This window comes from Polyodon spathula, chromosome 5, assembly GCF_017654505.1.
Source record: "Polyodon spathula isolate WHYD16114869_AA chromosome 5, ASM1765450v1, whole genome shotgun sequence".
Taxonomy (NCBI): Eukaryota; Metazoa; Chordata; class Actinopteri; order Acipenseriformes; family Polyodontidae; genus Polyodon; species Polyodon spathula.
In genome coordinates, this window is record NC_054538.1 from 54,177,636 (window position 1) to 54,192,523 (window position 14,888).

Below are 14,888 nucleotides of genomic sequence, written 5' to 3' on the forward strand. Positions count from 1 at the left end.
CAGAGTGACATCCCGAAACAGTTTCCTTCTTGCCCGGCTGCTCAGTTTGGGAGTGCGACCTGATCTGGGTAGAGTGTGTGGTGTGGTGCATCTTCCACTTCTTAATGATGGACATCACTGTGCTGAGAGGGATAATCATCACCTTTTGACGTTTTCACACAGGCTGAAACCATTTGACTAATTTTGTGACCTTTCAAACAAATCATTTGCACTTGAACTGATTCAGGGCTGCAGTAGCAAATGGATTGAATACTTATGCAACTGAGATAAATCTGTTTTTCTCTGTAAGTCTTACTTATTTATATTCTATATGCATTTTTTAACTGTCAATGTGGAGTAGTTTGTGTAGATTCTACATGTAAAGTCTAATTTGAAAGCGTTGTGGAGTATGCTCAGGTACCAACAAAATGTAAAAACTTTGCAGGGGGGTGAATAGTTCTGCAAACCACTGTAAGATTGTCTTTGGCTGAAAAAGTGGATTTGGCTGCATTTTTGTTTGCTTTTAATTTTCAATTATTCTATAATATAACAGTCTGGTAAGGTTTCAGGAGTTCCAGGCACACTGTAAGTCTCTGTGACAGGTTGGCTTATGTGGTGACATCAGGCCAGGAAGAAACACACAGAGTGGGGAGTGAACTGCGCTGTTGCGCCGGTAATTGTAAACAAAAATTTAAACAAAACACTTTTGTAAGCCAAAAAGGCAAATTGGCCAAACAGATACAAAACAAGTAACGTGCTGTTTCCACTGCATCACACGTAGAAATGATGATGATTTTATTTCTCCGAACACATAACCCAGCGTGAGTAATTCGTGCATCTATATATACAGTTGTGCCAGGATTCAATTACTAATGAATCATTCACTTGAATCCCAGCAAGTGAACTAGTTAGTGCAATCCCCATGCCCACATACTAATATACACTTTATCTGCACGTGAAGTGATTGTGCAATCCCTGTGCCTAAATAAAACTATTTATTTTAAATCATCCATGGTAACCCACACTCCGTGCACCAATACACAAACACCACATACAAAACAGAACACAAACATAAGCACGGGGGCGGGGCCCCCCACCACAGTCTTGCATTTTATTGCAAAGGCGGCATAACAGTATCGTTAAAAAGAGAGGTTCCAGCTGTTAAGGCAACAGCATGGAGCACACATTTATTTATACCACTGAGGTGGCTACATTTCCATGATTTATTTGTATGATATCTCATGAACAGTTAGTTATCAGATATATATATTTTTCCCCCCGTTGTGACATACAGAATCGCAGATACATTCTATTGCTAAGCATACAGCGTATCATTTAAAGCCAACACTTTACAAAATGCTAATAATCATAAAACACTAAGGGCTTCATGCACTAAACGGTGGTAAGAGAAACCCATACTGCTCGCAAAAAGGAAGGTGTGACTGCTCTATTCACTAATATAATAATATGCACGAATAAGGCGAGCTAAAGGATTAATTTGCCAGTCATCATAGCACGCAAAATTCTGATTTCTTTATACACCACTTGTTTTAGTATATGGACACTCCAAAGGACAGGTAGTCCAGCTGTCATTTTGTCAGAATGACAGCGACCAAGGAGGCAGCAACTGGCACCAGCTACATCTTCAGTGGGTCTCTGTAGGATGAGGGGAGACGGCCCTGTGTACGCAGATTTTTGTATCCTCATAGAATTCTGTATCCCCTTAGATTTGATGCCTGCATAGATTAAGATCGCTGTATGTGAACAGTATTTACATGTAATAAAATTAATGTGTTTTAAAAGAAAAATATAGTTTTATGAGGTTACCATTAATCAAGGGTTTCGTGCATTGAGCAACGCAGGAGGCTGAGCGTATTGTAGAAAATCAGTGTTGTTAAATGTGCTGTTTTATTTTGCTACAGAATTAGTTTGGTCTTGTTTTCAATATTTGTTGCAACATGCAGCAGAACTCAGTGGCAGGGCTTGAGAACACAGCAGGCATACCGCGCATCCACGTCCAGCTTTGAAAAAATGCATCTGCACAGGCATGGAATCATGCGGGGATATAGAATTCTGTGTAACGCTGAGAATGTCTTGCTCTGAGACGGTCAAAGCGGAGAAACAGAAAATAATCAACTGAAAACAAATATGTATTTGTTCACCTTTATCCCCCTCTGGTTTATTTTGAAGGCACTCTGGTACTGAAAAGTTGGCTAAATACTTGAAACGGATTGCAAGTGTCTTGTTTCTTTCTTTTTTTTCTTTTACGAAACTTTAACCTAGCTGCTTATCTGGCGATTTCGACATGCTGCACATGCTAGTCACAATTTTGTGCAGTACTCACTGTTGTCTTTTCCATGACAAAAATGCAAATTTTTTTCAGGGCCGAAATAATTCAGTGTAATTCATGTGTTAAAAGAGCACAACTGTCTCTTTGTCTGTTTCGGCAATACAACGTCATAATGGAAAAATGTTATAAAGGAAATGATTATGTAATACAGTTCACATGCAAGTTGCATTTTCAGAATCATATCATTATGTATAGTATTACAACACTGTATCTTAAAATATTGCCCTTAATCCACAAAACCAATGAAATACATCCTATGTAGCCTATATTTGACAATTTATTTGTAGTGTTCTGCGGAATAAGGACAATTGTTTATCCTGGAAAAAGTTAAATATAGTACCTGAAAACAGATATACACGTTTATCATGTTTCCCACACATCACATCACATGCACTGAGACTTGGGAAAGTTCCCACCTTTAAGTAAATATGGTTTTTATATCAAGTCCCAGCCTCGTGGTATTAGGGGGGAGAATTTAAATACATTTCCCTGGATTACCATTATTAATTGTATGTAAATAACTCTCATGCGGAATATTTTGGTTAGTAAATATAGCAGGTGTACAAAGCATGCAGTAAAAGGTAGAGTATTGTTGCTGGTATCTTTATTTATAGAAAATGTAAACATTCATGGCATAAACAAGATACCAGTAAGTCATGAAAAACCATGACATATGACATTAGAATAAAATAGGATAAATAACTAGATAAAGTAACCAATGTATTAATTTTAAGTGTATGTATTATTTAGTGACTATACAATCACTTGTAATTAAAAACATTCTTATGCTACCGGTAGTTGTAAATCCCCATCAGGTTCCGCTCCTCTATATGGAGAGAATGACCATCTTCAGTGCAGTGATGTCATAAGTTGTATTACAATAAAAAAACTAAAAAAAACTTATACTTTATAAACTAACTGCAGTTTTGCTTTTTATTGATGTCAGCATGTGGTATAAACAAGATATGTCATGAAAAATATTCAATTTTCCTTCAAATTTAAGGCACCCTCGAATTTAAGTCGTAGCCCAAATTTCCCACCCTCAATTTGAGGAAAAAATAAAACATCAAATAAATATGCATTTACAAAGACACAACTTCATTTACTCATATGGAGATAGTTTGTGGCCGTCTGCTATCACACTATTACAGTTATGTGCTGCTTCTCATTTCCAGTCGTGCTTACTCGCACCTGTTTTTCTCCCAATTTGTGAGCTGTGGTATTGTTTGTCTTGTCGAAAAATACGGCGGTCTGATCAGCATTTCTGATCTGTCGAAGCTGGCACTGTTTGTTTAGAAACACTGAAATTGTAAAACCTTCTCTATGAATTCCTCAGGAAGCTAATGACGCTTCTTTGAAAATGGCTGCCTGTTTGTCATGGATGTTTTGAGATCAGGCAGTAATGTTTTGGTTCGTCTTTTCCCGGCAGTCAGGCACGTTGCTGTTTGTGTACTCGGGCAATCATGTCTTTTGTTGCCGATTTTTTAATACAGGCATCACTACTGTACTCAAATTTAAGACTCTGTATATTTTTGAGAAGCAAAAAATGGTGAAAAATGTGTGTCTTAAACTAGAAAGGAATATGGTATCTTGTTTATACCACTAATGCTGATGACATCAATGAAAATGTCATGTACCCTGTATATGTACATCTGGTATACAGTAATGTGTGATGCTGCCTTTTAATCCACACCCACTATAGCGCTTCAGTACCAGTACAGATCTTCACACAGGCCATTAAGATGGGTCTGTGCCATCTTTGAACTACCTCACAAGGTCATAAAATATGTCTGCTCTGATTATAGGGCACTCGCACAGCCCATAAGTCCGCTTCGTGTGTGTGAAAAGGGCTCTAGACTGCTCTAGAGCATTTTTTTCACCAGACAACAGTAAAAGAATGTTACAGTTGTACAGTGAGCCAAGGCAAAATATAGGAAACTGTGGTAACCTGTTTGTTTTTCTTTGTAAAAATGTGTGCTACTGTCACAGCTAATATTGCAATTTTTGTAGGGTTATAGATGCAGTTCATGGAAAAAATGTAAGCACGTCCTATGTGAGAGATAGGGTGTGATTGCACACTTTCACCTTGCTGAAGATTTAGATTCTTTATTTTTTGTTAGTTTTTTCAGCTGTGATGTAAAAACCAGCATGGTACACATGTGTAACTAACTGCATATCTTATTATTTATAAAGGTAATTGAAGAAATCGAAGAAATGATGCAGGAGTCTCCAGACCTAGAAGACGACGAGACACCCTCACAGTCTGACAGACTGTCATTGCTCTCTCAAGAGATACAGACACTGAAGAGGTCCAGCACGAACAACAGTTCTGAAGAACGTGAGTAAACAGGATGTTTAAGGGACTTTTATTTAAAAATATTCAAAAAAAAGAAAATAAGGTTCTTGTTTTTGTTATTATAATAAGAGATTAATAACCAATTTCACCTTCAGAAAATGAGTTAAAACTGAAACATTGAATCAGAAATGAAAGATGATGGCATAGCAGGACTACGGGGTTATCATTACATAGCTCTTACCAGCAAGACATTTTCTGCAATTTTTGAACACGTTTTCATGACTCCCTGGGTGGACAATTTGAACAGCATTGTAAAAAAAAATAAAAAATAAAAAAATCACTGTTATGGGGATGACGATATTAACATATTTGTAAAAAAAGCTTTTTATCTTTGCATTGCATGCTACAATACAAACTATTTATAAGAAAATATGTGAGAGATTAAAATTATGGGTGTGAATTAAAACATACCAAACTAAGGTAAAACTAAACATAAGGAATAGTCAAAAGAAATTAATAAAACACTGAATTTCTGGTCCTAAAAATGAATGTTTTTGTACCATTGTAACTTTTTTTTTTTGTGGTTATCTTTGCAGCCTCTTAGTGTTTCAAGTACCGTAAAAAACATTGTATAAGTCGATTTTCTAGGCATTTTTGCGGGGTACTTAAAAGGGGGTGAGCGACTAATACACTGGTGTGATCTATGCGCCGGTGTGTCTAATAATAATCTACTGAACCAGTGTCAAAATGTGATTACTACAGCCATGGTATGGCTCACACAAACGTAACTGTCAGCAACTCGATTTATTTTTTCAGGATCTACGACATTCAGGTCATGTTGCTAGGTAAAAACACAAAACCACTGTTCTAATTAAAAGTTTTAATTTCTTACTCTCAATACCCTTAGTCATTTTGAATGTTAAACGCAAACTTTTAGACTCTTGACTGACCTCCTCTCGAATGTGACAGCTATGCTGCTTCCTGTTAACACTATATATGTCAGTCTCTTTGAATGTCCTTGTTCCCACCCTCCCCCAAGCCATTGACTTGTCAACATTCAAACTGAACCTGCTCTTGGGATCCGTAGCAAAGAAGCTATTGGTTAGAAAGCAGAGTAGTAAACTTTTCAAGTCTTCCGTTCGTTGTGACTGCGATACTATAATAACGCAGGTGACTTTGAGACTGGATAAAGTAGAACAGTAAGAAAAAAAATAAATAAAAGAAAATGATACTAAACAGGTTTGAAATTGCACGTTGTTGAATTTGCCGAAATACATGTGTGGCAATGTTGCCCCGCCCCTGTGTGTATTTCTGTGTTGTGTGTTGTGTGTTAATGTTGGTGTATAGTCATTGGTACACAGGATGTAATATGGGTTATGAGCACAAGTGTTTAAAATGTATAATTGTATTTAGGCATGAGGATTGCACAGCACTTCACGTGCAGGTAAAATGTAATATGTAAGCACGGGGAATTGCACTTTTATTAATTCACTTGCAGTTGTACCGAGACTCCAGTTGAGTGATTGATTAGCAATCTAGTCTCGGTACAGCTCTATAAAAGTAGCATGTTTCCATGCTCGGTGACTGGAGAACGGGATTGGAGACGGAGGTTATAATAGGAAAGTAAATAATTGAGTTCAGCTCACCTTGTTTGTTTGTGTAGTTAAGACACAAAAAAGGTGTTTTCCTAAAAAAAATAATTGCCACCCACTAAATTAAAAAAAAAAAAATTATAATTGTAGTATTCCAATCCATTTTGTATTATTATTATTATTATTATTATTATTATTATTATTATTATTATTAGCAGTTCAAGAGCAGATAAGTGTTGATAGTTACATCAGGGTTAGATAAGAGTGCAGATGAAATACAAAATACTACAGATTGGGTTAAGTGCAGGATTAAATACAGTAAAATAGGGAGCAGGTAAGTGCAAGTTGAAGTGCATTAAAGGCAGAGTGCTATATAGACCAGACGGGAAGAGTTGAGTTTTACAGGTGTTGTATGAAGAGGTGTGTCTTGAGGTGGCCATTATAAACCCATGTTGAAATACTAATCTAGTTGGTGGGTATTTACTATAAAATTATAACAAACATAATTTGGAAAATAAATATTTACTGATGTGATTTCTGAGCTATAACATCTTAACATAATATACATTTGGAATAGTATAAGTTCATGAAGATGTTTCCCCCTCCTTTTTCGTAGTGTTTCTAGTCAAAAAATATGTTCCTATTTTATGTTAGTTAGGAAACAGCTATTTTCTGTGTAGATTTCCTAAATATCATTACATCTGAAGATGTTTCAAGGTTATGTACATTGTTGTATATTCTATTTGAAATGTGAAAGTGAAAAATGAGCAGAGGGCTATTACTGAATAAAAAATATATTGGCTATATTGCAGTACTAAAAAGAAACTTACCAAAATCGTTATGTAGACAATAAGTTACAGTAAAACTGTAATAAGAAACTATGTCAAATAGACAAACTGATAATGTCCTGTCTAAACATTTGTATGTTTATTTAAAAAAAAAAAAAAAAAAAAAAAAAAACACATCCTAAAAGTTACAATTGTTTTCAGCACAAGTTTGAAATGTCTTTAAAAATACAAATACAAAATAAAAGGGGACATATTTGGTCTCTTTCCTTAATCAATGTATTAACCAAAACGTTTGTCTATTTTTGACTTAAGATATTTTCTTACAAGGTGATACCTGTTTTTGAAGATAAGGAATAATGCATGTAGACTAACCTCAACAAGAAGTCTACAGTGTGTCTTAAATGTGTTCTGAGATTATGGGCCCTATTTTGAAGCAAGTACAAAGACAATTTGCACTTGAGAAGAATAAAATAATATAGTCTAGCAAGGAACTACTATAAGTAGAATCAGTTAAAATATTAGTTTGAACAGTTTTTTGATATTGTTCTAAAATTAGTTATTTATGGCTGTCTAAAAATGTGCCTTTGACTGTAAATAAATTGTTTATTTTTAGTACTATATAAAAAGGGATTATGTGTAATGCTCGTAACTCATGTTGAGTAAAGTAATAGTTAAACTAAAAAATTGAGTAAAATAGAACATTTAAATTTAAATTGAACACAAGAAAAGCAGATTTATATTGTTGAAATATACACTTACAGGACCAAGTTTTGAAAATACACTCGCTAGTGAGTAGTACCCAATACAATGAAAATGTATATTCAAGAAATAACAACGCAGGTTTAGTTTGAGTTTATCTTTTCACAAACGTGGTGAATACATCAGAATGGTTGTATTACATACCTTTTTTATACATACGTCTAAAATAAGAAAATACATTAATGAGTGTTTGGTTAAATGCACTTCTCTGGCGGGGAAGTCTTACCTGTTGACTGATGAGTACTGTATTCCTCTTAACTTGCTTTTAACATTGTTTTTAACAATGCTTGTTATATGTGCTTGCTATATACGTATTTCTCTGTGACTGTTGTGCCTATGCTTTTGTATACTTCACTACACTTAGGTGTACCAACTTAAATGTTGATGAGTGTAAACCCAGCTCAAACTGTGTTTCTCTTGGCAGGTGTGAAGCGGCTGTCTGTGGCAGAGCTAAACGAGCTGCTAGAGGAGATTGAAACAGCCATCAAGGACTACTCTGAGGAGCTGATCCAGCAGCTGGCCCTGCGTGATGAGCTAGACTTTGAGAAGGAGGTCAAGAACAGCTTCATCGAGGTGCTCATTGAGGTGCAGAACAAACAGAAGGAGCATCGCGAGATGGTCAAGAAAAAGAAGAAGCTGAAGAGCGGTACCCCGCAGAACGGAAAGCAGGAGAGGAGTCATATGCCTGGAACTGTGAGTCATGCATTACTGGGATCAGGGCTAGATGTAACCTTTTGGGGGATGTAGGGAAAAACAGTTTTGTTTTTAAGTGTAGGATTTATGACCAATTGTTTCTTCCCAACGGATAATGTTCCTGTTCTACAGCGGAACTAGTGGTGATATTTTTGTGTTGGTATAGTCGTGGTCTTTTTTTGTGTTTTGAGTAATTACAACTTTACAGTATAATTTGTTGCCACATTTCCTCCAATTTTAGAAGGAATATAGTTTCTCTTTCTACCAAATACCATAGAAAAAACATATGTGAACCATTCTGGTTATTTTTTTGTGAGATCAGCTGTGAACTTATTCCTGCAGTTTATGCCGTAGGACAATATTTTGTAATAAAAGCTCTGTTTAGGATTCTTTTGTTTCATAAGTGTAGACTGGCCTCCAGTCCATCCGCCCCTTCTACCCAATCATGGATTAATTGGCCAAAGTGTCTCAAAGTGAACCCCTGGAGATAGCTCCGTAGAGATTTGGAAGCAATGCATTTTCATTGCGTCATTCAGTCCATTCTGCCAGAACCTGCTGTTCGGCTCTGCCAAGGCCTGATTGGCATTGGGATTCAGTATGTTGAGATGTACTACCCCCCCTGAGGCAAAGCAACTCAGGCTTGTATGGGTTGCAGTGCCTTATATATGTTACAGGCATATTGTGAAATCAGGCCCTTATCTATCATACTATTTGACTAATTTTAAAGGTTTTCAGTCATTTTGTGAAATTTACTGTTTCACTCGATTATTATATCAAATGCTGTAAGAGGGTAGTGGGTTGAGTCAAATGGAACTGACAGAAAAATACTCAGAGGGCTTGACTTTAGTTCTCCTCGCAGCAGGGTTTTATAAAAAAAAAAAGAAAATGACCACCGACCAGTAATTCAATCAAAAAGAAAATAGAACAAAAGTAATGAAAATAAAAATAATCAAAAAATAAATTCCCCTACCAATATCAACAATGATAAAGGAGGAGGTGCAAAATAAAGGATACAATTAATGAAGTCCCGCACACAATTAAAAAAATTAAAACAAATAGACAAAGTTTCACTGGTGCTCCCGCACTAGTCTCTAGGGGGCTCCCGGTCCTGGGTAGAGTTTTAGCAGCGAGGTCCCGGTCGTTCTTCCAGGTAACACTCAAACGCTGTCTCCAGTCTCTGAAATGCAACACACTATTATACACAATAATCAATTCAGCAGCATGTCTCCTTTGGCTGTTCCCAGGACTGAGCAACCGAGCTTAGATCAAACCGTCCTTTAAATACTATTCGACCCCGCCCTTAGCCTCGGCCCCGGTCGCCTCTGTACCCAATCGGCGCACATAGTAACTCCGACTGAGCAGAGCGAGCGATCTTTCTGGAATTCCCAGACGGTTCGACCTTTGTCTTTTCGCCGGTCTCATCCCGTTTTATGCAACGCCACCAGCGATCGGGAGGATCGACCACAGCTCCGACCCGTTGCACCCCCGTCACAAATGCCTAAAAGTTTCATTGCATCTCATGAAATGTCTGGTGTTAAGGGCATTCTATTACATTATCTGACTGATTTAAAGGTTCATTAAAAGAGTGAGGAGAGTCTTTTTTTGTGTTAGCATTGATTACATGCATTTTTAAAATGTCAGCTTTTCAGATTGTTTACTGCATTTCTTGTGGTTGTATAATAAGAGCTGATTATAATCAGGGGTTCACATAACTTTTACCATTAGGTTCTCATGTGAGTACCAGCAGAAATGGTTTTGTACTCGCCAAAATTAGGAGTCATTATCCAAGTCGCTGTCTAGCTCTAACTCCTCTGACAGTTCACACATTGCGTTTTAAATGTTAATTACTCTTCTGTTGTAAATCGTATATGTGTGTCCAGTTTTTACTTTTCCTAAATATATGAATTAAATATCCTGACCACGTTTGATAGCCAGATTTGCAAAAATGATAACGTTATAAACAGTTCTGCCTAGAACTGCAACATGGGTTAAGTGACCCATGCATTACAATACATGTCTTTTTTTAATATAACGTAAGATATTCTATTTTTTTGTAACTGCAACAAACAAGAAACGCCTCCTCCTCCTAGCGCATGTGGTTTTTTACATTTTTTTTTTTTTTATTTCAAGCCTCTCTTTGTTTGTAGACTGACTACTAGACAGAGATTGCTATGACTGTGGATTTGTCAAGATGCCATCTCAATGAAACCCTAGTTGCTTATGTTCCAACTTATGACAACAACTTGCCGTTATTCCTGAAATTAAGGCAACTGCGTGATTTTTTGTGTGTGTGTGTGTGTGTGTGTGTGTGTGTGAGAGGTAAAAGTGTGTTGCATAACAACAGGCGTTTAAATAAATCATTAGGAAATAACTGTGTCTCAGTCTTTTCAGCTTGGGTTCAGGAAATAAAAGCCTGGATAAAGAAAAAAACTATGAAAAAGAGCTGTGTAAACTTAGTGCTAGTGATAAAGCTGCCACTTCTTATCTTAAATTTCATGAAGCAAAAATGGTTATTAATCATAATTGATTGATTGATTGTGATCACAAAGCAAAATCCTGCAAGTTCTATTCTGCTTTTTTGTGTGTGTTTTGTGTGACGGTGGATTCATTTTTAAGACAGACGCGTAGATTTTTCTAGCATTTTGTCCCTTGGACCCTTAAGTGACTTGCTCAGGGGCACCCAATGAGTCAGTGGCTGAGCTAGGATTCGAACTGGGGACCGTCTGGTTACAAGCCTGTTTCTTTAAGCACTAGACTACACAGCCTCCTGTGTGTTGGCCTATACTGTGTCTTTGTGTTTGGAGGTGTTCATAGAAAGTGAGATTTCTGCAGATTGGTGGGCAGCAGGATTTGTGTAAAAAGGAGAAGCACATGCCTCTGTTTCTGAAGGCTCCCGTTCTGAATTGCAGAGTAAACACCCAAAGGACCGAGGATAAGCTGCATTTGCTTCGCATTGCAGCAATCCATCAATGTTTGATCTGCAGACAGCAAGGAGATTACAATCCCACTATTCACCTGGATCTCAGCTAGTATCGCATAGCCCGCTGACACTACATTAAAATGAAGGTTGGCTGCTGGGACAGCTTTTATGTGCAGTGTCCTACAAGCATGTGGAATTTCATACAAAAATACATTTTTTTAGGTGACTGTTTACTATTGTCTTACATTGTATGAAAGGGCAAATGTTTCTTTTTTAATACATTATATTGTAGAAGCATAAAAAACCTGAAGAAAAAAGGAGGAAACTACTTAAACTGGATAACTTTTACCCACAGTCACAAAAGAGTTTTTCAATGGCCTTAATTCCAATTTAGCTTGTCTATTCAGCTAATGCATTGCTTTGAAAAATCCCTTGGTTCTGGTTGAGATGGCAGTGATAGAAAGGCTGGCTGTTCCTGCAGGCTTAACAATAGCAGCACTTTCTCCCACGGTTGATGCCAGACACAGCTGTCCCGAGTACAGTAAAAAAAAAAAACAGAATTAACCATTTTAAGTGTCTATTTTCTTTTCTTTCTTAAACTGTGTTTGTAATACCTTCACATTTTGTTACTGTTTTGTCAGTTAGGTTGTTGGCAACATTTACACCACCTCAAACTATATCTCAAATTATTAAACTTGCTTTTCACACTACCCCCCCCATGTACATTATTGGTTTAAAAATAAATAATTATTCATCTGATTCAACATTAAGCATATGGTGCATAAACTAGCCTTTTTATTCTCTCATATTTGCGCTTCTACTTGTACATACTTAGTTTATCTAGTGCATCTGTAATAAATTGGTTGTCTTTGTATCAAGGACAAACTGAATGACTTAATGGGGGCAGTAACCTTGGATAACCAGCCTAGTGATCTCTTTGTCTCCAAAAGAAACTTGGCTGATGTCATGGATACATGTGCTTTTATGTTTAATAACTAGGAATCTCTTGCATGTACAGTACCTAACAAAATGTGGTGCTTGTGTTTCTGTTCTGCAGAGTAGGTGCACAGTAGAGCATGTCTCTTATCTCTGACTCTTTTTGTGAGTCCATGCCTCACATTTTCTACTTTGAAATGTCATGCTCTTTCTATTTCTCTGTATCCTTTCCTTTTCTGCTTTCCACTGTTTCCAGCGCTTCAGCATGGAGGGAATCTCAAATGTCATTCAGAATGGCTTCCGCCAAACATTTGGAAACTCAGGCGGGGAGAAACAGGTGCCTCTCTTTCCATTCAATGTTTGTTGTTTTTTGTTTTATTTATTTGTGCTCTTCAGTATTTCAGTCATATCTGTCAGAAACACTACGTCCATTTAGTTCGCCTCCTATCAAAAAGCTTGTGAACAACAATAACTTTATTCCACAAAGCACACGTCGTCTTCTGTGCATACTGAAACTAGTGCCTTGCCTGTACACAGTGTTTAGGCCATTTACATGCAAATGAAGGCTGATAAACAATGTTAGCAAGGCTCATCTCATTGTCAAAGGAAACTTAAGGGAATGTGGTTGCATTCTGCCTTCCCCAGTGTACGGCATGGCTGAACGGGAGAACTATCCAATGAGATGCCTATCAACCTTCTGCTCTTACCCAACCCATTGCTCTAACTACACAACAAACTGCTTAAGCATAAGTCTTATGGAACAAGTGATTAGGTGGCTTATGTAGATCATCTTAGAAAATAAGGTTGCACTGGTCATTCACTGTATTATAAATGTGTTGACAATGACTCTTTTTCACATCCAGCATTGCACAGTGTTTGTTTCACAATTGAAAGTCATTAGTACATGGATTGCTTAATCGGTCATGTTGTGTGAGAAGACAGCACGGTTAGGAAGTTAAACCAAGCTTGTTGCTTTATGTCCGAGTGTACAGGGAAGTCCTATGTATCTTCTAAGTACCCTTACAGCTATTTTGCAAAGTGCCGTTATTAAACAAGTCTTCTTTTTGGCCAGCTATTCTGATTATCAAGTCAGTTTGTAACACTAATAATATTTATTGCATATTGAAGTATTATCTTATTAAATATTTAAAACCCAAGAAACTGCTTGAGCCTTCTGCTTTTTCTTTTAACTGCAGTGGTTTTCAGGTCTGGTTCATGTCAAGCACACTTTTCTGCTCATCCCTTTACGTGGAGTGTACATGTCTGCTTTGTTGTTTATTAGGGTGGATAGCAACCCCAGAAGGAACAGAAAATCAATAAATGAGAGAAATGACTGCTAACAAACCCTCTTTCTATTACAGTATTTGACTACAGTTCTTCCTTATGAGAAAAAGGGAGGACCACCATCTGTTGAAGATCTTCAAATACTCACCAAAAGTAAGTTAAGCCAAGTTAAGCAGAGTTTAACGTTGGTCCTTTTGTGTAATTATAAACCACTTGGTACAAAAATGTATTAAATTCTATTAGTTGTGTGTTATGAGATTAGATTGTAAAAAAGGTCTCTCTTTCCATCTTCAGCCTTCTGTAATGCATATTATTACCTATTCTTGCTTTAGTTTTTTTCTTGGTCATTGCCAAGACCGAAACATATACTATTAAATTGACACTAATTGGTTTGATGAGAAAGTGCTGCTTGCTGATTAAGCAGCTTATGGGTGCTGTTGATGTGTATTTTGATTAACCTAAAGTGGCTTCTGTCTAAACTACATGCCTGGGTGTGAGGTGGTGTGGGACATGGCCAGATAGGTAAGTTTTGTGTAATCAACTTTGGGCATCTGCAACCTTGCAAGTACTATATATTAGGTGGCATGCATTTACCTAGTAGTGTCCAAGTGCACTTCTCTTATGAGAAGCATGTATGGCTTGCTCTGCCTTAGAAATTAATTGAAGCCCCTTATGTCTGAAGGAAGGGAATCAGATCATTCACCCAGCCAATTAAGGTTGATGGAAGGGGGAAAGACATCCTCCCGAGTAAAGAAATGCAGTAAATGAAATACAAAATGTGCGCTACAATATGTTTGTTTTCTAGGCCTACATTCAATACAATTTGGATTTCAATTGCTTATTGCAACTTCAGCAAAGAACCAAGTATCACGAGGCTGTGTTCTAGAATCTGAACCACGTGGGATATGCCACAAGATTGTTTTTGTTGTATATAAGGCCAATAACAGTTACAGTAGTTGTTAGCTGGCAAAGATGTACCAGCTTAAAATATGCAGAATAGTGGGCATCACTGTGGTTTGGTAGTGCATATTTAAGAATACAAGCATTCCAAAAGTCTGCATTTAGTCAGAAGGACTCTGGGATTAAACAAGAAAAACACAGAATAATCCACTGAAAGTAGTGAGCAAGAGTGCACAGGCGTAGCCCAATATATATTTACACCAAACACCTGTGTAGGACTATGTATTAAAACGAAGCAAGCGAAAGGCATGAGGTAGCATGCGTTTCCGTTCCATATGTATTTTTTAAATCTTTTTCGCTTTAGTTGGAGAAAATTAGATACCCATAATAC

The 14,888-nt window shown here is 37.0% G+C and overlaps 1 protein-coding gene across 3 annotated transcripts in view; it reads left to right on the plus strand.

The window, feature by feature from the left end:
- LOC121316051 (fasciculation and elongation protein zeta-2-like) overlaps positions 1-14,888 on the plus strand; it is a 72,567-nt gene that overhangs the window by 45,508 nt on the left and 12,171 nt on the right. For 2 of the 3 annotated variants that reach the window (XM_041250757.1, XM_041250756.1), the window contains exons 4-7: positions 4,523-4,667; positions 8,189-8,457; positions 12,570-12,650; positions 13,675-13,750. In XM_041250757.1, coding sequence (XP_041106691.1) covers positions 4,523-4,667; positions 8,189-8,457; positions 12,570-12,650; positions 13,675-13,750 — 571 coding nt within the window. The remainder of the gene's footprint in view (positions 1-4,522; positions 4,668-8,188; positions 8,458-12,569; positions 12,651-13,674; positions 13,751-14,888) is intronic. The other variant, XM_041250758.1, reaches the window with a different exon arrangement.